Here is a 24000-nt window from a genome sequence, read left to right as displayed (position 1 = left end):
AGCTTATGTTGATAAACTTATCAAGGAGGAAAACCAATCCTTCTTACTTTAAGTTCCACATATTTTCTATTAAACCATAATACTTCTTTTAAAACAAAAATATTTAAAGAGAATTTAACCTCTGTTATGGACCTTAAGGAATTTTACATGAATAAAAAGTACACAGAAAAATAAGAGACAACTCTACCCTGTGACAGATGTAAGGCTGTCAACAAACATGGTGGGAAGATTAGCTTGGATTAGATGTTTTCTGTTTCCTTGGAAATATGGGAATTGTTTTTATTCATTTACATAAAAGGAGAAAAACTAAAAGTTCCAGCCTAACAAAGATTAGTAAAATAAATGGAAGTAATTTCTACATGTTCAACTGAGGTGTTCCACAAAAAGGTAATCTAAGATACATAGATTTGTCTAAAAGATATTTAGACAAATCTATATATCTGAGATCTTGTCCCTGCCCCAATGGCTAAATCGGCTGTTGACAGAATATTTTATCAACTCCTGGAAGAACTATGATTCCAATGGTTCTAGACCACCACATTCTATAGGACACATGTGTTTGTTCTGGCTTTTGACACTGGCAATCACCCATTATTCCTAGTACTTCCCTATATAAGAAAAGGTCTACTTTTGTTTGCCACCTTGAGCCCACCATGTTTTAAAGTACATTCTAGGAGTCAGATCAAAACTATTCTTGCTTGTTTCCTAATGTTAATATTATATTAGGAACTAATGAAAAATACCTGAAACAAACAAAAACTAACTGGTTTTTAGAAAAAATTTTAAGCCTAAAGGTCATTTATATGTGTGTATATCATATTGTTTTACTGAGGTTTTTTGGCTTTTGTTTTACTACTGATTTTTTTAAGCTAACCCATATAAGTGAAGTGCTTGCTATACGTGAAATCAATAATTCCACTCAAATAAAACCAAGCATGAAGCATAATGCTGCAGAGACCTGATTTAATTTAACAGTCTTCACTGCAACAGAGGGGAAGGGAAGAAAAATGGAAGAGGAAAGGCTAGTTAAGAGAACTGTCCATTGTATGCTGAACTTTTCATTATTAGTCCTGGTTAAAAAAACAAAAAAATTTCAGTAAATGCACTTCTAAGTTTGAGATAACAAATTTTAAAAATAACAATATTTAAAAGAATACTGAAGTGATCTGAAAAAGATTATATTTCTATCATTTAATCAAAGACAACACACTCATTCATGTATATTAGAGAGGCAGAAGCTATTAGGAAAAATTAATTTTATATTCCCTTAATCAAACCAACATATCAATAATTTTGACTGAAAATCTGATTCCTGTTATCAATATTTTCAAAGGCTTCTAAAGACTGTAAGCTTTCAATTTCTTCATTTTATCTCAGAGAAAAATTGGAACATTAAAAAAGTTTGCTTATATAACCAAGATTACGTAACCAATGAGCCAAGAGCAAAGCCTAAGATGACTAATCCAATAATAGTAACATATATACTAAAAAAATTCCCTTTTTTTTGTTGAAAATATTTTTTGTTCTAAAGAAAATATTTTTATGAGCAGGATCTAACCAAATGAGCATACTGACTTGCAAAAATGTATTATAAATATTGAAAGTACCAAGGTGAAAAATATATTAAAAACTTCTGTTTAAAGATTTATATAGTAGACCATATCTTTAAAGAAGTTTTGTATTTTAGAAGCAAAGGAAAACTGTGAGCAACTATTTGATATTACTGTGGTCTGGAAGAAAAGCTCCCACTTTCTATTAGGTATACTCTCTCCAATTATTTGTATGTTGACTAGAAATATATTAGAAACTAGAAAAGTATTTAAAATAATACCCTAATAATACCCTTTTTATTAACACATATAGTTTAATTTTAGTTGAAATATGTGTCTATAATGCCATCCTTAGTGTTCATTCTGAAAGACTATTTTAAGGCCTTTCAGGTACTTCAATAACAAATATCCTTTGGGTGGGATCCAAAGTGAACAACCAGAATAGATGATGTTGATACTGCACAATATCATGCTTCAAAATTTCCTTTTTTGAGTCATAAGTTATTCCATACACTAAAAGTGCAATATTAAAATATGAGAAAGCTTATCTTATAAACCAAAGAAATTTCTTTATCAACATCTTGTTCTCTTCCCCAGTTTAGTCCTTACATAAGAAACTTGAAGGGAGGAGATAAAGAAGATTCTCCCTCATGACATACAAAACAAATTACAGCATTATAAAGATATGTTCTATTCTAAGTCAAATGGAATCAGAATGAAAAACTGGCCAAAAAATCAATCTCCAAAAGGTCTTGCTAAGAATGTGAGATTCTTTAATTATTTTTATCAATAAATACATAATATATCAAGAACTGTGTTATATCCTACAGATAAAATGGTGAACAAGGTAAACATGATCCCTCTTTATGGAGCTTATAGTCTAGGGGAGAAGACAGGCTGAAAAAAGATAATCAGAGATGGTAAGCCGTATAAAGTAAATAAATAAGTTGTTGAGGTAGAGAAAAATTAAAGGAGAACCCAACTTTGAAGAAAGTCATTAGGAAAGACATTCTCAAGTGTTTAGTCTGAGACCTTAGGCCCAGAGAAGTTTGATCACACAGGGCTCTGTAGGCCATATAACATTAACAATAATTGTAAACATTTACTGAGTGCCAGGCACAGTTTTAAGTGCTTTACATGAATTATCTTGTTTAACTTTACCACCAAATACTATGCCATGGAGGGGGTAAGCAATTTACCCAAGATTCCACAGCCAGAAAGTGGCGAATCCAGGGTCTGACTCCAGGGAACATATTTGCAGAGCCTGCTGGCTAAAGTAATGAGAAACCATTTCAATGTTTAAAGTGGGAACTGACAGGATCCCTTTTAAGAAGACTAGCTGGAAGCTGGGTGGCTACTGGGAGGGGGCAAACTGGAATCTCAGTTGGGAGGCCAATAGGGGAGTATAAGCAAGAGATGAGAGAGGTACGCATTACTCTTGCAGCCATGGCGATAAAGGTAAATGGGTAGATTCGAGATAGATTTTGGAGATAGGATCAAAAAGAGTTGCTACTGGAATGACTGGAAGGAATGAAGGAGAGGTGCTTCCCTGATGGCGCAGTGGTTAACAATCCACCTGCCAATGCAGGTGACATGGGTTTGAGCCCCGGTCCAGGAAGATCCCACATGCTGTGGATCAACTAAGCCCGTGCGCCACATGGCTAAGCCTGCGCTCTAGAGCCCGCGAGCCACAGTTACTGAGCCCACGCGCCTAGGGCCCATGCTCTGCAACAAGAGAAGCCACCACGATAAGCAGCCCGTGCACCGCAATGAAGAGTAGCCCCTGCTCGCCGCAACTAGAGAAAGCCCGCGTGCAGCAACGAAGACCCAATGAAGCCAGAAATAAAATAAATTTATATTAAAAAGTGAAGGAGAAAGAGGAATCAAACATGAATTTCAGATTCTGACTTTGTCAGCCATGTAAGTAGGGCAGCGAAACCATTTGCCAAGAAGTGGGTGAACAGGGTTGCAGGATGGGGTGGGGCAGGGAATCAGGAAATCTGAACTATCTAGCTAGAGGTTTAAATGTGGTGCCACCACCATACAGGTGGTATTTAAAGTTCCAGGGAGATGGATGAAATTCTGAGAAGAGAAAGAAGAGCACACAACAGAGGACTGAGCCCAGAGAATACTGACACTAAGAAGCTGTGAAGAGTAAAAGAAGCCTGAGAAAGAGCAGTTATAGAGGGAGAAAGAAAAGCCAGGGAATGCTATATAAGTTAAAAGCAGAGAGGTTTTTCAAGAAAGAGGAAGTTTTCAACTATTTTAGCTGTACAATGAAGTACAATGTGGACAGAGAAATGTCCATTATGTTTGGGTAGTTTGTGGATTAGTGGTATTCTCTTAAAATTATCCTTGGTGGAGTGGTGAGAGGCAGAAGCTGGACGAGAATAAAGAGTGACTCTCAGGTAAGGAGATGAAAGTGTGTATAAAGATTTTTGAGAAGTCTGGTGATGAAGCAGAACGTGGAAATGAGCAGTATGAGAGGGAAATACAGGTTCAAGGGAGAAGTTTTTGTTTTTAAGGTAGGAGATACCAGTATATGCTTCTACGTGGGTGGGAATGACCCAGCAATGGGAAAGAGATTGAGGATGAGGAAAGAGAGAGGTGATAACTAAAGGAAGAGGTGAATGGGGATAGGATCTAGAAGAAAGCAGCCTCTGACAGGAGAGACATTCCATCACAACAAAAATGATTGTCTTGATTGTTAATATGATTGTTGTCTTCAGTCTTGACTCCTTGGGCTTTTCATCGGCCGTGGCGAGCTCCAGACCCTCCTCAGCTACCACTTCACAAATGAGGTACCAGGTCCCACAGAACAAGCACATAAGCAAGGACCAGGAGCAGCAGCAGCAGCTTTTCCTTCCTTTTTATGGCTGAATAATATTCCACTGCATGGAATGTACATTTTGCTTACCCCTTCATCAGTTGATGGATATTTGGGTTCTCTCGCCTTTTTGCCTATTATGGATTATGCTATGAACATCTGTGTAGATGTTTTTTTTGTGAACAGATGGTTTTAATTCTCTTGGATATCTGTATCTATTTATCTAGGATTCATGTGCTGGGACATATAGTAACTCTACATTTAACCTTATGAGGAATCGCCAGGCTGTTTTTCAAAGTGGTTGCAGCATTTTACTTTCCCACAATCAATGTATAACTGTTGCAATGTTTCCACATCCTTACCAACACTTGTTATTATATGGTTTTTTTTTTTTTTTTTTTGCGGTACACAGGCCTCTCACTGTTGTGGCCTCTCCCGTTGCGGAGCACAGGCTCCGGACGCGCAGGCCCATCGGCCATGGCTCACGGGCCCAGCCGCTCCGCGGCATGTGGGATCTTCCCAGACCGGGGCACAAACCCGTGTCCCCGGCATCGGCAGGCGGACTCTCAACCACTGCGCCACCAGGGAAGCCCATATATGTTCTTTTGATCATAGCCATCCTAGCAGGTGTGCAGTGGTATCTTGCAGTTTGGATTTGAATTTCCCTGATGGCTACTGATGTTACACATCTTTCATGTGTTTCTTGGTCATTTGTGTACCTTCTTTGGAAAAATGTCTATTCAGATTCTTTGCCCATTTTAAAATTTAAAAATATTTTATTACTGAGTTGTCAGAGTTCTTTATATATATTTCACAATCAAGTCTCTTATCAGATATAGGCTTTGCAAATATTTTCTCCAGTTCTGTGGATTGTTTCTTCACTTTCTTGAAGATATTCTTCAAAGCGATAAGCTCCACATTTTGATTCTGTCCAATTTATCTCTTTTCCTTTTGCTGCTTGGGTGTTTAGTAACATGTCTAGGAAACTACCACCTAATCCCAGGTCATGCAGATTTACACTATGCTCTCTTCTAAGGGCTGTACTTTTAGGTCTGAGCCATCTTGAGTTAACTGTATATGTGCTGTGTGTCAGCAGTCCACAAGCACCTTTTAATGACGTTTGTTTGTTTCATCTTAATAATGTAAAACTTTCAAACAGATTCAGATCCCTAAAGGCCTTCTTAGTTCTTGAAAGGTGTGGTAATGTATCACTACCCTATCTACTCTTCTATCCTTTAGAAAAGTGCTTATCCACTCCTTTTCCTTCCCCCTTTGTGACAGCTGAGTAATTCTGAAGTTTTACTTTATACGTTACTCTTCTCTTACTCCTACTATCGTAATGAGAAGATTAACGTTTCTTTGAACACTACTTTTGTCATCATAAATGAAATATTGTGGTGCAACTGCAAAGTAATAAACAGGATTCCACACAGTAACTTTTTCTCTACTTTATATTTTCCACAGTTGTTACTTCAAAATCTTACCAGAATATTTTCGATCTTGTTTCAAATGTCACATTTGTATTCTTTAGCTTAATTTTTCTAATTATTTTTCAGGCTGCGGGTGAGGAGAAAGTAAAACTTGGAGCAAATTATTCAGTTGCTACCTTACTTCTCTATCTCTAGGTTTTCCCAGTAACCTACCAAAATAATTCCTTTTTTTTTTTTTTAGCTTGGATTCTCTCCTTGAGTCTGCCAACTTCCCACCTCTGGCTCTTTCCGAAGAACACCCCAATCCCTAAACCTTCAAGGATTTTTTCAATTGCTCACCAAGATATCCTCCACCGTAGCAAAAAGATCACATGAATTTCTCTAATACTTTGGAGCGATCGTCATGTACTTCAGAAGATTTATCGTAGTTGTGCTCCCCACAGTTCCTCTACCCAATCTTATCCTTGGATTTTCACTGATCAGTACTTTCAAGCTGCCTGTCTTAGCTGATGTAGCTCCTCCTTCTGTATTGGGGTAAACACTTGTATCACCATTTTAAAAGACCTCATTACTCTCTATCTGTGAAGAGTAGAACAAGAAGAAATCACTTGATTCAGATACTCTCAAGATTCCTAAAGAATTAGAGATCATTTCTCATTGTTCTACAAGCGCTTACGTCAGGGAGAATCCAGACAAAAGGTAAGGAATAACTCTTCTTTCCAAAAGTACACTTGTTATTTTACAAACCTAATCTTCCAAATACATATGTTTTCGCTAGGGGTTCACAATCAAATGTATTTATAATTAATAAGTTTCTCTGGTTTGATTTCAGTTAAAAAAAAGTAGTGTAAATAGTTAAGAAAAAAGACTGTCTTTTTGCAACTGCCTTTTTTTAGTTAACTTTTAGGATGAGAGTTCTGAAGTTAACTACTCACTTCATTTCTTGATAATTACAGAGCCATCATGGTCACATTTAAATACTGTGTGTGTTTCTGTGTATATAAATATGATGTATTTCTGTGCGTGTATAAACATATACTAAGCCATGTTTATATTTGAATAATATATGTTTATATATTGTTACAGGAACATTTTTACTTCATGAACTTTTTACAGCTGAATCACTTCCTTTTTTCAAAAAAAAAAAAAGCTAATACCTAAAAACAAGGCAAAAAGGATTTCCCTTAAAAAATTTAAGCTACTCCCTCTAAAAATAGTCTATTCAAGTACTACTTCTACCCCACCCAACTGTGTAAACTAAGAACAAGACTAACAACTTAGAGAGATTTTTTTTTCTTAAATTTATTTATTTTATTTATTTATTTTTGGCTGCACTGGGTCTTCGTTAATGCACACGGGCTTTCTCTAGTTGCGGCGAGCAGGGGCTACTCTTCGTTGCGGTACGTGGTCTTCTCATTGCAGTGGCTTTTCTTGTTGTAGAGCATGGGCTCTAGGCACGCGGGCCTCAGTAGTTGTGCCACATGGGCTCAGTAGTTGTGGCTCGCGGGCTCCAGAGAGTAGGCTCAGTAGTTGTGGCACACGGGCTTAGTTGCTCCGTGGCATGTGGGGTCTTCCTGGACCGGGGCTTGAACCCATGTCCCCTGCATTGGCAGGTGGATTCTTAACCACTGCGCCACCAGGGAAACCCTAGAGAGATTATTAATGCTTTACTTTCTATTTAGAAAAGACTATCTTGTTATTGTATAGGAGATAATTATGGTATAAACTTGGTTTTGATTTCACTAATTTAGGATTTTTAGGTTTGATCTATGAGATTCTGATACTACTTTTATTTTTGAAGCCTTATTATCTTCAATATTTACTATCTTCCATAATTAAATGTATTTACTAGTGATGATAAATAAAACAAATGTTTCATTGCATAAGATTTATTTCAAATGTCTAAGAGTTTATTATCATCTCACTGTCTATCTTTAGAAATATCTCAAGAGTATCATATTGCTTTAAAAGAATTCAATAAGCATATATCAGATTTACTTTATGCAAATACTTCTTGGAGTTAAAAGTCTTTATATCCTGGTCAAATTTATAATGATAATTGTTTTCTTTGTATCTTACAAATAAAAAATTTTTGTTTTATTACCTAAAAACATAGAGACACCTAAATAAAGATACTGTAATCTGTATCAGCTAGTTAGCTAAAAGAATGTGTCATAATAAAGGCCCAGATTTTCTCAAAATCCAAAGTATCAAATATGGCATCAGGACATGAAATTAAGATTCCAGATATATGATTTCTGTATATATATTCCTAATTTTCTGTCAAAACTGGTTTACAGTCACTCTCTTCTTTAAGAAATATGATTAACGAGGTAGAAATAAGTATGGTAATTTAGAAGTGTCTAAGGCAGTGCTGTCTGATAGAACTTTCTGCTATGAAGCACTGTTCTATATCTGTGCTGTCCAATTTGGTTGCCATTAACCACACAGGCCAGTGAACACCTAAAATGTGATAAAGCAACTGAAGAACTGAATCAGTAATTTTATTTTTTGTTGTTGTTTTTTGTTTTCTTTTTTTGCAGTACGTGGGCCTCTCACTGTTGCGGCCTCTCCCGTTGCGGAGCACAGGCCCCAGACGCGCAGGCTCAGCAGCCATGGCTCATGGGCCTAGCCGCTCCGTGGCATGTGGGATCTTCCCGGACCGGGGCACGAACCTGTGTCCCCTGCATCGGCAGGCGGACTCTCAACCACTGCGCCACCAGGGAAGCCGTACTTTTTTTAAAAATAAATTTATTTATTTTATTTATTTATTTTTGGCTATGCTGGGTCTTCATTACTGCGTGTGGGCTTTCTCTAGTTGCGGCGAGTGAGGGCTACTCTTCATTGCGGTGCACGGGCTTCTCACTGAGGTGGCTTCTCTTGTTGCGGAGCATGGGCTCTAGGTGCGTGGGCTTCAGTAGTTGTGGCACGTGGGCTCTAGAGCGCAGGCTCAATAGTTGTGGCCCACAGGCTTCACTGCTCTGCAGCATGTGGGATCTTCCTGGATCAGGGCTCAAAACCGTGTCCCCTGCATTGGCAGATGGATTCTTAACCACTGCGTCACCAGGGAAGCCCAGTAATTTTACTTAATTTCAATTTTAATTTACACAGTGGCATGTGGTTAGTGGCGACTGTATTGAATAGTACATATCTAGGATATTGAAAATATTGAATATTTTCATTTACAAATACTACTGAAATGGGAAAAAAGTGGTTTCTTTAACAAAAGCTATAAATATGGATTAGCAGACCACAGCTGAGTAGGAATGACTGTTGTCCTAATATGAACCTTTTCTTGACCATCATAAAAAATTAATAAAGTCATGTTTTGCACAATGTACCATCTTACAACCCAAGAGGAACATTGGTATAGACTGCCCTAAAAAGATAATTGAGCAATCATTAATTATATTATATAAGAATTAAAGAAGTGAATGATTCATTTATTCTTTAAAAGCAATGAAATAAATATTGTGGTGTGGAAAGAGAAAGAATGCTATAGGAATTTCACAGATTTTTCTTCAAATTGGTTAGAAAAAAGTCTGTGGAGAGAAGGAAACTTCACGTGTTGAAAAAGTAAGAATCAGAAATTGGTCAGAAAAAAGATATTCCAGGCAGAATGTGAGGCTTGAAAAGATAAACCAAGGTAAGATGTATGTTTAGTTGAGAAACTGCATTTTCCTGAGAAGACAGTGGATTTATCTGAGAAGTACAAAAAGGAGGAAATAAAATAGGTGAGGACTTTAAAAACAAATGCGTCTTCATCTATTCTTACTGCTAAAACTTCTGGTAAATCTTTTAAATATATATTGAAAATTAAAAGGACTTTTAAACCTGGTTGTTTTGAAGTCTCTCAGAGCTGTAGAGATGTATTCAGATAAATGTTTCTCCATGAGTGCTACTCTGATCCAGGCTCTACCCTAAAAGGAAGAAGAAAGAATCAAACATGAAAAAAAAAATTAAAAGTTAAAATATATTTTGCCTGCTATGTCATAAAAATATAAACATTTTAATATGCAAAGAATAACTCACTCAAAATATGCATTTGATAAAGACTAAAAAATATTTAAGTAGATAAGATGAGGTAAATTTTAATTATATATAGTATATACTTTGTTCTCTGAAGGTGTAGGGTAGATCATGTCAGATTAACTTTCTAGCATCTGAAGGGACATAACCATTAATATTGACTTAACTTGGGTTAGAGACTTCTTGTGAATTTTAGAAGGAAATCACAAGACATCTCTCTTTACTTCAATGCCCAAATCAACATGCCAATTAAAATGAGTCCCTTTATAAAACATGAAGAAAAGAGTCCGTTCTCATTAATAAAAATAATCACCCTCACACCACTTGTTTAATCTTTCCAGAGGAAGGTTTCAGACAACCAAATTTCATTATTTACCATGCATCCAAATCATGAGTTACTGAATTTGGTGCCTCCAGAGCATTCGACTATTACCAAACATTTAAACCAGAAAAAACAAACACACAGCAAAAACACCCAGAAGCATACTCTAGAACAAAATCACAGAAAACACACAATTCTAACAAAACATGAAAAATTTAATTTTACTTTTGAAAAGAGGTAACATCATTCAATAGTTGGGACTAGCCAGTTAAGTATTTTTATAATCCAAAGCATTTCTTCTGGATTCTTTGCTTAGAATGAAAGACTATAAAGATTATATTTTTTATTGAGAATTTTATAATTCAATTACTTTCCTTTTCACTCAACCCTTTCACACATCTCCAGAAAATCTATGAAGATTAACTATATAGAAATTCAAAACACTGCAATGGCAGCTAAGAATAAAGGTGTCACTAACCAATATATATGATGGTCGACTACCAGTATGGAAAAAGAAGCACTGAAATGTCTACAGTTGTAGAAATGTCTACAACTCTAGTGAATTCACCAAAACTGTCGGACAGAAGGATCAAAACGGAGTTAATCCAGACGTGGAAAAACCTAGCAGGCTAGGACTTCCCTGTTGGTGCAGTGGTTAAGAATCTGCCTGCCAATGCAGGGGACACAGGTTTGAGCCCTGGTCCGGGAAGATCCCACATGACACGGAGCAACTAAGCCTGTGCACCACAACTACTGAGCCTGTGCTCTAGAGCCCGCGAGCCACAACTACTGAGCCCGCACACCACAACTACTGAGCCCGTGCACCTAGAGCCTATGCTCCACAACGAGAAGCCATTGCAATGAGAAGCCCACGCACCGCAACAAAGAGTAGCCCCCCGCTCGCCACAACTAGAGAAAGCCCACGTGCAGCAACAAAGACCCAATGCAGCCAAAAATAAATTACAATAAATTAAAAAAAAAAAAAACAAACCTAGCAGGCTACAAGCAGCAGTACTGTTGGGAAATAAAGGAATGATATGGGTGTGGTTAGCATGCCAGTCAGTTTGCCCACCAATTTGCCCACCTTTTTTTTTTTTTTTTTTTTTTTTTTTTTTTTTTGGCTGTATGTGGGCCTCTCACTGTTGTGGCCTCTCCCCTTGTGGAGCACAGGCTCCGGACGCCAGGCTCAGCGGCCATGGCTCACGGGCCCAGCCGCTCCACAGCACGTGGGATCTTCCCGAACCGGGGCACGAACCCGTGTCCCCTGCATCGGCAGGCGGACTCTCAACCACTGCGCCACCAGGGAAGCCCCTGCCCACCTTTTTTTAACCTAAAAATCCCTTAGCTTGCCCTGTGCTCAGTCCACTGTTTCTGCTGAGTCAGCCCAGGGGAACCTACAGTTAGTTGTAGCGGATTGGAACAGAGGAAGGAAGAGGCAAGCACCAGCTCCCAGTCTCAAGTTTCTTAAAATTTCATCTAAAAGACACAGAGACTAGTAGTAGTGGCTTGAATCAAAAAGCTACATTCTAAAACAGAAGCGGGAAAAGCTACTCTCCAGAGAAAGTTAGACACAGGAGACTGTGCTATTGTTAAGATAAGAAATATGGGGGAAAGTCCTGCTTCCTGATTTATTAATTTCAATCCACACATAACTGGGCTGCACCTAGTTTCCTGTCCTTAGATGTTTGTGGAATTCTTTGTTATATTGTCATAATAAATGGTGCTGATTTTAACAGTTTCTTTTCTTTCAATAAAAGAAACAGAAGATATAAAGCTTGTTGGGACCATAAAGGGGGAAAAGCTGAAAATTAGGTTTAAGATTTTAGACTTTATCAGATAATGGTGAACCACTGAAGGTTGCTGTTATTGTTTGGGAGACACAAATATTTGTTTGTTTACCACAAAAGGCTTTTCAAAAAAATTCATAAAAGTAGTCAACACTTTGGGCTTCCCTGGTGGCGCAGTGGTTGAGTCCGCCTGCCGATGCAGGGGACACGGGTTCGTGCCCCGGTCCGGGAAGATCCCACATGCCGCGGAGCGGCTGGGCCCGTGAGCCATGGCCGCTGAGCCTGTGCGTCCGGAGCCTGTGCTCCGCAAGGGGAGAGGCCACAACAGTGAGAGGCCCGCGTAACAAAAAAAAAAAAAAAAAAAAAAAAAAAAAAAGTAGTCAACACTTCTTAAGAATGTCATTAATACATGCTTACCTCTGTTTTAAGAGCTTTTTACACATTAAGATATTTAATCCTCACAAGAACTGTGTGTGAGTCAGGTTACAATACTATCCCTACTTTACTATATGAAGAAACAAAAAATAGACACAAGTGGAAGACAGGAAACTCATGCCACCAAACCAACCAACCTAATTGAACTAATACCCATACACTCTACCTTCCCTCCTATTTCAGGGGATGAACTGTAATCATTTAAGATAGTAAAAAGACAAATCACAGAGTGGACAAAAATATTTGCATTATATGTATCTGACAAGAGAATCTCATTTGTAGAATGCCAAGAATTCTTACAAATCCATAAGAAAAAGATAACTCAATTTAAAAATGAGCTGCAAGGGGAAGCTTTTAAACTATAGCGTCAATTTCTTTAGTAGACATCAGAATATTCAGATGCTTTCTTCCTTTTTGTGTTAGCTTTGTAAGTGACAGTTTTCAAATAATTTGCCCATTTCATTTAAATTTTTTAATTTATAGGTGTGAAGTTATTCATAATACCTTCTTTTAGGATTTTTAATGTCTGTAGGGTCGATGGGTTTTACCTCCTCTTCATTACTGATACTGGTAATATATAATCTCTCTTTTTTTTTTCTTTCTTGAGTAGCCTTGCTAGAAACTTATCAGTTATATTAATCTTTTTAAAAACACCAACTGGGACTTCCCTAGTGGCACAGTGGTTAAGAATCCGCCTGCCAATGCAGGGGGTACGGGTTTGATCCCTGGTCCAGAAAGATCCCACATGCCACGGAGCAGCTAAGCCCGTGTGCCACAACTACTGAGCCTGCGCTTTAGAGCCTGTGAGCCACAACTACTGAGCCCACCTGCCACAAGTACTAAAGCTCATGCACCTAGAGCCCGTGCTCTGCAACAAGAGAAGGCAATGCCACGAGAAGCCTGCACACCACAACGAAGAGTAGCCCCTGCTGGCCAAAACTAGAGAAAGCCAGCACACAGCAACGTAGACCCAATGCAGCCATAAATTAAACAAACAAACAAACAAATAAATTTAAAAAACCAAAATACACCAGCTTTTGGTTTTGTTGATATTCTTCTAGTGTACATTTGTTTCAATTTAATTGAATTTTTGCTCTTCATTATTTCTTTCCTCCTACTTTGGGTTTATTACTTTTTTTTAAGCGTCTTGAGATGAAAGCTTTGATCACTGATTTTTCAGCCTTTCTTTAAAAAAAATACATAAAAGCCTATTTAAGCCTATCTATTCTCCTCTAAGCACAATTTTTTATATATTTTCATTATCATTACCTACCAAATGTTTTTCAATTTCATGTGTAATTTCTTCTTTCATCCATGAGTTATTTAGAAATTCTTCTCAAATTCAACTTATATAAGCATTTTTCTAGTTATCTTTTTATTATTGATTCTACTGTGGTTAGAGAACATACTTTATACTTCAATCCTCTGAAATTCATCGAGGTGAATTACAACTTAGCAAATGACCGATTTTTGTACAAGTTCTATAAGAATGAATATCCTGTAGCTTCCTATTTTGATTTTCTTATATACTCCAGTTCTCTAGTATTATTAATCTTTATATTTTCTTTATTTATATCATAATTACTTAAAAGTCCATTATCTGCATCTCCCATAGGTCTGTTTCAATTGTCTTTTTTTATATTTCTTAGTTTTATTCATTTAATCTTGTTTCCTGATATACCTGGTGATTTCTGATTAAATAATGGACACTGTGGAGGAAAATTTGTAGCAACTCTAATGCTACCTTTCTCTAGAGTAGATTTACTTTTCTTCTGGTAGACAGACAGTGTACTTGAAAACCACCTTGTACCACTTAAGGACACCACCTTTAGGTCTTTTGGGGGCTGGTCTTCATTTTAATTTCCCTTACTCCCAAGGTATAGCCTTTCTGGGGTCACAAATAAAAGCCTGGAGTGTTTACAGGGCCCCTCCAATTTGTTTGACATCCAGGTTTGGGGCCATCACACTAAAGAACTAGGGATAGGAAAAGTCGAGTGGTAGTTAAAAGAGGAGGTAGATTTGTGAATCAGTAAAAGAAAATGAACATAAAAATGGCCTCTTTGCAATACTATATCTTATTGCCAAGTTCTAGTATTTGGTAATTCTGGTGTGTCTGTGATTAACACCCTCTCTCTGCCTCTGCCTCTTTCAGTAGAAAATTTGGCTAACCAGCCTCTGGGACAAAGCACTGACAAGGCCAGCTTCTGAACAAGGAAAAAGTAAACAAGAAGATGAGACCAGGAATAACTAGGAAGGATTAGGGACATAAGTCCTAAGAATGTATTAAAGACTACACTCACAGTTCTGTCATGGTATAGGTGCTCAGTAAAAATTTATCAGGTGGAAGGATGCATGGATGTATGAATGGTTGATGTGAGTAGTATATTCAGAAATTGGTCTAATATGTTAAATTTATATCATAGAAGGAACAAGGGATAAGGCTGCTTATCCTAACAACAGGATAATGTTATCCCCACCCCAGTGGCGGGGGGGCAGTATAGGGGTAGGAGAGTGGAAGGTACAAACTACTGGGTGTAAGATAGGCTACAAGGATGCACTATACAACACAGGGAATAGAGCCAATATTTTATAATAACTGTAAATGGAAAGTATCCTTTAAAAATTATATTGAAAAAAGTAAAAATAAATTTTTAAAAATTTAGGTACTTGGTCCATGTTTTATAAAATATTTAATTTCAATATATGTGTCAATTTTGCTAACCAAAAATTTTCCATAAGAAAAAAATAAAAATGGATACAGGTACAATAAACTTAGAAACTACACTGTTGAAAGATGACTGTTATACATTTGTTTATTATACAGACATGTAATTTATAAGGTTATGATTGTCAAATAATGAATTGAATTAAATTATGTAGATCTTAAAACTGTACATATCTAGTATTTTCAACCTTTATTTTCTACTTAATTTTTATTTCATTCTGTAACTCTTAAGTGTCAAAAATGGTAAGGAAAGTTACTATGACAAACCAATAAAAATAAATAAACTACTATACTAAAGCTAATATACCTTATGTCACCAGCTCAGACCTTTACAATCTTAAAAATTTTGAGGACTCCAAAGGGTTTTTACATAGGTTATATCTAACCATATTTACTGCACTACAAGTCAAAACTGGAAACTTTAAAAATATATAGTAATTTAAAAATAATGAACTCATTATACGTTAACACTGAAAACCATATTTTTATGAAAAAATAACTATCTTTCCCTAAAAAAAATATTAGAGAGAAAAGGAGCTCTGTTTTACATTTTTACAAATGTCTTTAATGTATGGCTTAATAAAAGAGAACTAGATATCTGCTTCAGCATTCTATCTGTTACAATGGGTCGTTCTGGTTGAAGCATGTGAAGAAAATCTACCTTCACATAGACACATAATTGGAAAAAGGAATCATTGAATAGCCTTTTCAGATAATTGTGGATGATATTCTCCTTTGGTTCTAATCAAAACTCAGTAAGTGATAATTTCTTAAAGGTTAATTGCAACATGGACTCTATAACCATATCAATGAATGTTTCATACTGTATTACATTCTTACACTTTGAATGGATCTTTTACCCATGCATGATTTTATTATTCCACACATCAGACGCAAGAGGGAAGAGATATAGGAACATATGTATATGTATAACTGATTCACTTTGTTATAAAGCAGAAACTAACACACCATTGTAAAGCAATTATACTCCAACAAAGATGTTTAAAAAAATAAAATAAAAAAATAAAAAATATAAGTTATGCAGGTCTACAAAATACTGACACATTCCATTAAATAATATAAATATATTTTTGTTAATATGAACATCAATGTTATTAGAAAAGCATTTAAGTACTAGGAAGTTATCGAGCTTAAGATGGTGAATACACTACAAGTTTTCCAAAATTCTAATTTTTACTGGAAAGCTTTCATTTTACCATTGGCAACAAATACTGTCAAGCTGTTTTTCTTGAAGGAACAGGTTTACTTCATCCATCTTATGAAATGTCTACAAAATGCCTACGTATAAAAAGGCTATAGTTTGAATGTCTTTTGTTGTTGTTGTTGTTTTAGTTTGAATGTTTTTCTTTCAAGTAAAAATAGTATTACATGACAAAAGTGTCTAGTTCAGTTAACAATTCAAACTACTGCATGAGTACGTTTCCTTGAGACAACCATCATATGTCAATACGCTGTATACATACTTCCCATTTTGTCACTCAAGATATTAAAAAGACAGCTTCTCAAAGGTTGAGATTTAATTCAATTAATAATGTTTACTTCACCATCATGGACATTAAGTGAAACTGGTTTTTGTTTTTAAAACTGAATGTATGGTGAGGAAGAACTCAATGCCTACTAGTATAGTTTGATGCTACTGCTTTAATTTATGCTAAGGCACCAGTTAATTTTACCCACCATTGCTTCTGCATAAGCAGTGCAAATATCAACCCGGTGCAAAAGGCAAATAACATTTTGGTACTATGTGAAAATAGTTTTGACATTATGGACTGCCAGCGCAGGACACTAAGAGTCACTGATTTAGGTAATTCAAGAAATGTAGAGGGCCTCCCTGGTGGCGCAGTGGTTGAGAGTCTGCCTGCCGATGCAGGGGATACGGGTTCGTGCCCCGGTCTGGGAGGATCCCATATGCCGCGGAGCGGCTGGGCCCGTGAGCCATGGCCGCTGGGCCTGCACATCCGGAGCCTGTGCTCCGCAACGGGAGAGGCCACAAGAGTGAGAGGCCCGCATACCGCAAAAAGAAAAAAAAAAAAAAAAAAAAAAAAAAAAGAAATGTAGAAACTTCATCGACTAGGAAATATTTTACTCTGCTTCTCAAAAAAGAAATTCATAGTTACTAGCTTCATACCTTCCTGCTATTTATAAGGCAACAGTGAAGATTCAAGAGCATTCTAAAATAATTATATGCTACTAAAAATAAAAAATGAAACAAGTCTCTGAAAGATGTTAAATTTGGTCACGTGCTTAATTCCAACAAAGAAAAGAAAGATTTTATATCGCAAAGAGCTCAAAATTTTCTATTTGGGTCAAAATTGCTTAGGATTAGATTACACATACTGCACATTATTATTTATGCCTTACCTTAGCTCTAGAGGAACTGACATTTTCCATATTTTCAATGCTGCAGATACAGTTCTGTGAAACTTTCCGGCAAGCCACTCTGATATAGTCCCAGAAGCTACGAGGACTTTCATAACCAAACCAGGTTACTTGACCTTCAGGAGACAAATTGTAATACAAAATAAAACTAGACTAGAAATTCAAAACTCAAGAACAATAAAACTCTGAGAAATAAATGTCAGTAGAGTGTGCGATTGTGGAAAGGGCACCTGGGGTCAAAAAGCCTTAAGTCTGGTCCTGTTCTACCTTTACCTAGTTGTGTTACTTAGGGCAAATTATTTAATGTATCTGGATCATAGTTTGCTGAACAATAAAATTAAATTAAATGAAGCAAAAAGGGTCTAGACACTAAAAAATCTTATAGGTTAATATCCTGTTATTCTAACACAGTCTTTCAGAGAGCACTCAGGTATGCCTCTTTGTGGTTCTAGTTAAGCATTAATTTAAACGTCACCAGTTGCATCCTGAAGCTTCCTCTTCTTGGAAAAACAGAAGAAAAATTAAAAGGCAACACTTTTTCTCCTCTTCAGAGGGATACTTCAAAGAAATGAAACAATATGTGGTCTGTAAGTACCTATCATCAGTGAGACTCCTGCATTCACTAATCATTCCCACCCATTCACTACCATTCTACCCAAACCTTCATCTAACTGTCATTCATCTGCTCTCTTCTAGTCACCAACCCGTGACAAGTCCTTCAGGTATTTACCATTCTAATCTTCCAGATTTGGGTAATTACGTATTGTTCAAGAACAAATGTTCTTTCGTGTGTATCTTCTATTAGTATTAATATTTCTATGCAGGACTTTGAGTAGTAGGTCCAGGGGAACAATTTTTTACTCTGAATATTTTTAAATGGGACATGAGAGACATCTTAATATTTCTTCAGGTGTCTGGAATAATTATTCTCACCTAGGGAAGTTGTTCAATCTTAATGAAGAAAGATTAGCTTTTATATTTTAAAATCTCCGCTTCTTTGTTTTCAATTAATATTTATCTCAATCTTCTTTTCCCCAGTAACATGTGCTCTCTAAGCAACATCAAAAAGAGTTAAAGTGTTCTTGTCCACAAGCAGCATTTTAGGAACAATGGCTGAAATATTTGAGTGGTGTCCAACCAGGGCAGCCCATAAGAATGACTGGGCTTCTTTTAAAAAGTACTCATGTCTGGGCTCCACCCAAACTAAATAATCAGAATCTTTGGGGGTGGGCCTACACACTGGTATTTTTTAAAAGATCCCCCTGGTATTTCTAAGAGTATGGCTACTCAACCAACAGAAAGCTCACGTACCAGGACAGGTAACCCCTCTTCATCATGCAGGACATTTCCAAGGGCTCCTCCTCGGGTAGTAAGTTACTCCTCCCTACGTGCTGGCACATCACCCTGAGCTTACTACCCTTGTCATTATCTGCTGACTTGACTGTCTCACACATTAGGTGGTAAGATCACTAAGGCAAGGACTGTATCTTATTTGTCCTCAATTCTATCTCCAGCACTTGACACAGTGCTTGGCTCATAGCAGGCGTTTAATAAATATTTACTAAACAAATCAACTGGTTAATCAACACAAAACAAGATCTTAGTTGCAATGTATATAGAAATTTGAATTGAAAAAATCTAATGAGTATCTTTTTTACAGAAACAGCTCAATGACAATCTGGTATCAAGATGTTTGCATGCGGGCTTCCCTGGTGGCACAGTGGTTGAGAGTCCACCTGCCGATGCAGGGGACATGGGTTCGTGCCCCGGTCCGGGAGGATCCCACATGTCGCGGAGCGGCTGGGCCCGTGAGCCATGGCCACTGAGCCTGCGCGTCCGGAGCCTGTGCTCCACAACGGGAGAGGCCACAACAGTGAGAGGCCCGCATACCGCAAAAAAAAAAAAAAAAAAAAGAAAAGATGTCTGCATGCTAGATTACAGATATCAAATATTTTGGACAAATACATTTAGCTTTGTCTACAAATAACTAAAAATACAAAAGCATCTAGAAATCTTTACTCAAACATCTATATAACTCAAATGGCTCCTTAATAATTAAATCTCACTACCAAAAAATAGAAATCTATAGGAATCCTTATAAGCTTCCTTCTTTTTCTCAATCTCTCCCCATCACTTTTATTTGCCCCCTCTCTTCTTTAGTTAAAAAAAAGTTCCTAGAACAGGATCTCAGTATAGTCTGTCTTTGGGGCAATTTTCATGTTATCAATTTGTTAGCTATTTGGAGAGGAAACAGGATGCCTAATGGTAAGAATATGAGCTTTTGAGCCTGGTGGACCAGAATTATATCACTTTCTAGACATGCAATCTTAAGCAAATGACTTAACGTCACTCTACCAATCTGAGTTTCTTCTATAAATTGACAATAATGGTGGTATCTACATAACACTGTTGTGAGGATTAAATAATGTATGTGCATCAATTAGTATACAGCCTAATACAAATATTAACAATGATTACTACTGTTATTACTATTATCATACAAATAGTCAAGAGACCCAAGGTCCCCTTGCATTGCAAAGTGGGAATGAGATGCACAGTGAAGTTTTTCCCATTACTTGCTTAGAATCTAGAAAAATCTTTAAAATTTACTCCCTAATCCAACCTTTTACCATATCAACCATTCTAAATTTACCTCCCTAAAATCTAGTCTTGACTAATTTTCCTCGGCTTCTATTAATTAGGATTGTCCCACAATTTAAAAATGAGGAATAGCTACTACACTTCCCTCGAGAAATGAGTACCATACGCTGCCAGGGACCGCAAAAGGAGAATCACAAGATTTCTCTGGTGACTTTATTTTAAATCTTCTCATGAATTTCACATGACTGAGGAAATTAATTTATGAGAAGTTTCAAAGCAGAGCTGTTGAAAACCAAAAGAATATAACAAAGCCCCCTTTTGGAGGAGAGGAAACAAAGATATAGAGAAACTAAAAGTCTAGGCTTAGGTTAAACAGAGAAGAAATGGGTGCTAAATCCTTAGGATTCCTGCTATGTGTAGGATATGCTGTCTACAAGACTTTCACCCAAGAGATAATGACAAGATTTCCTAGCTAACAAACTGAGAAACTAAACAATTAACAAAATGACATGATGCCATGACTTGCAGGGCCTTAAGTATACCAGTAGTATCTTCACAACACTGCTACCTACTCAACAAACGAGATGAGAGGATGACTTGGCTTGATTCTGCCTTCCTTTCTCTTTCATGTGCATCATTTCCAAAATGAAGTTTTTAAATGAAGACCCTGAATTTTTCACATTCAGAAGGATGTGGGTTAAGAGTCCCTTGTTAGAACCTCCAAATGAACTCTCATGTAAATTGTCCATGTATCCTGGGGTTTTATTTAAATAATTAAATAATTTCTGCATCTATGAAAAAGGTTGAAGTTAATTAAAAATAACAGAAGTGTTCAATTGGTTATCTGAGATATTATTACTTGAACATCACTTTTACTTAAACACAGATTAACTGCTAGCAAAAGATGTACTTGGGCTATTAGTCTGTAACCAATATTCAACAGGAAAATTAAAAAACAAAGCTACAGGCTGATCATGCCTTTAAAAGTAATTACTGAGGTAATAAATAATCACTGCAAAGATATTCTCATTTTCTTTAAAAAGAACCAGAAAAGCAAATCATATAGCAAGAAACGGACTAGCCTACATTTTGAAGAAATTTTATTCAGGAGAAGAATTATGCTGTCACTAACAATCCTCTTTTTTTTTTTTTTTTTTTCTGTATGCGGGCCTCTCACTGTTGTGGCCTCTCCCGCTGCGGAGCACAGGCTCCGGACGCGCAGGCCCATCGGCCATGGCTCACGGGCCCAACCGCTCCGCGGCATGTGGGATCTTCCCAGACCGGGGCACGAACCCGTGTCCCCTGCATCGGCAGGCGGACTCTCAACCACTGCGCCACCAGGGAAGCCCTAACAATCCTCTTTTTAACATTGCTGACGGGCCTCCCTGGTGGCGCAGTGGTTGAGAGTCCGCCTGCCGATGCAGGGGATACGGGTTCGTGCCCCGGTCTGGGAGGATCCCATATGCCGCGGAGCGGCTGGGCCCGTGAGCCATGGCCGCTGGGCCTGCGCGTCAGGAGCCTGTGCTCCGCAACGGGAGAGGCCACAACAGTGAGAGGCCCGCATACCGCAAAAAGAAAAAAAAAATAATAAAATAACATTGCTGACAAGTGTAAGTGTATAAAGTGCTTTCAATTTTATATGTTTTTAGTAGTTGACTTTTTACCAAAGACAAAGTTAAACAAGCTTTTCAAAACTTATTCCCAACTCATCAATCCAACTCTAATTCATTTTAGGCACAGAAATAAATGGTGAAAGTTTGCTAGACTAAAAGGAGATCTGCTACTAACCAGCTATGTGATGTCTTTCCCACTAAACTGCCTCATTTTCAGCAACTTAAAATGGCCTGTGATCTCTAAGATCCAATGTTATTCTAAAATTACTCTTCTATATTATTTAACTTAGACACCTAACTTAATATTACTTTAGATACCTACCTTAATATTATTTAAGGTACCTAACTTAAATAATATAGTCACATCATGCAATATACTCATGTTTTGTTTTTATCTTATTTTATGGCAAGATGAGACCTTCTGAAAACAAGAACTAAACTTTCCAAAGTGGTTCTCTATTTAGTAGTGGCTAATGACACATCATATTTTGATAATATAAAATATAAATGAATCTGTTAAGTGACTTCCTTTCTCCACCCTTTGTATTAGTACTTTGCTATGTAAAGAGCCAATGTAAGACTGGTCTCACAAGCTGAAGTTTTGTTAGTGCTACAATATATCACCTAGATGCTAACAACAAAGACTATTACCTTGGAGCTGCTATTCATCTAGACAAGCAATAAAAGACAGTCCCATTTTAATTTTAATAAGCTACTCTGATATTGCAAAAGTTTCAGATACTTAAAGGAAACTGGTTACTTATGGATTTATTGTTGCCAATATATTAATATTTCAGCATTTAACTTTTCACTGTAAATTTTATAGCAGCAATCCTAAATTTCTTACTGCTAATTTATGAAAATTAGTTTAATATTTTCTACTATCTTTTTACTGAATAGAGAAAATTCCCATTTCAACAAAAGGTCAGAATCTTTTCCTTTTAAAACAGTACTACTATTAGTTGAAGCTTATATTTATTAGACCACCCAGCTTTGAAAGTAAAATTACGACCTTGATTAATTTTCTAGATAAAGTCTCATGTTAATGTTTTTTAAAAAAGAACAAATTTAAACACTTAAAAAAAAACTTTAATTACACTTTCAGCTGATCTGAAGAAATCTGAGTCTAGATTAGATACTCAACTGTACTTATACTGCTAGCTCTGTAGGTTACTTACAAGACGCCTCAAGTTAATCATTTAGCAACTATGAATCACTGTCACTAATCTATAAAATGTAATTACTACCCTTTGGTACTGACAATTAATGTCTTGTTCACTGGTAAGGAATTTATCACAAACAAAGATCTAAAGTATGTATCTACACCATAAAAATTAGTCAATTCTTAATCTTCCAAAACAAAAAAAAATTAAGATAACCAGGTTCACCAAAAATCTGAAAAGTGAATTTTACTTAATAGGCTTTTTTATCCCAGTAATTTTACCATCTTTCCAACAGAGTACAAAGGTTTTGTATTTTTCTTCCACCAGCATTTTTTAACATAAAGCTTAGAATACCAGTAGACTGAATTAGAGTACCGAGGGCTGGTGTCCACACAGAGAGCCAGGCATAAATGTGTAGCCCTGAAGAAATCAAGCATAATGGGTTTCAGTAGTGATTAAGGTTATACATAGCGGACATTAAATTGTTTAAAGTGATTGTGGGGATCAGGATTGAGAAAATGAGAAGACATTTGTTTTCTACTTTCTACCTTTCTTATTATAAGTAATCTTTAAAAATAATAACTACGTATTTCTTTTCTAAGTGAAAAATATAATAAAAGGCTAGGTCATTACCACAGAGACCTAGCAGTGCTTTGTATACAACAGGAACTCAATAAAAAAGTTTTGAATAAGTGAATAAAGGCATATATTCTACCTGGAAGAAAGGAAACTAAGGAATGTATTCCCACTAGTGGTTCAAGAACAGTGAAACAATTACTGTTGACAGCGCCCATGTATGTTTTACTGAGTAACTCTGGAAATTCACACAGCTTCCCTGAGACCCAGTTTGCATGTAATACAAATATTACTACTCAGCACTTACAAAACTGAGAAAATAACCAATAAGTCTTATATTATCATTATAATAAAATATAAATAACACAGAGATGCATGATTAATAAAATTGTGCTTAAAACCATGAAACTTAATAGAAATATAGAGGGGTCATGTAGGAGAAGAAGGAGAGCAAATGGATTATTGTACTGTGTGGATTCACAAAAAGCTTTTAATATAAAAATTAGCATAAAGTATAGTTCTGCCCTCTGGATTAACAAAAA

At 36.6% G+C, this 24000-nt stretch overlaps 1 protein-coding gene across 5 annotated transcripts in view; it reads right to left on the bottom strand.

Annotated features, from left to right (window-relative positions):
• The window catches only part of RUNDC3B (RUN domain containing 3B), a gene marked incomplete at both ends in the record, with an annotated part of 149917 nt that overhangs the window by 64496 nt on the left and 61421 nt on the right, over nt 1–24000 (bottom strand). For all 5 annotated transcript variants that reach the window (XM_081243937.1, XM_081243940.1, XM_081243938.1 and 2 more), the window contains 2 exons: nt 9642–9727; nt 17488–17621. In XM_081243937.1, the coding sequence (XP_081100063.1) occupies nt 9642–9727; nt 17488–17621 (220 nt within the window). The remainder of the gene's footprint in view (nt 1–9641; nt 9728–17487; nt 17622–24000) is intronic.

Source organism: Mesoplodon bidens, assembly GCF_964165515.1.
Source record: "Mesoplodon bidens genome assembly, chromosome: 9".
Taxonomy (NCBI): domain Eukaryota; kingdom Metazoa; phylum Chordata; class Mammalia; order Artiodactyla; family Ziphiidae; genus Mesoplodon; species Mesoplodon bidens.
This window is presented reverse-complemented; position numbering and strand designations above follow the sequence as displayed.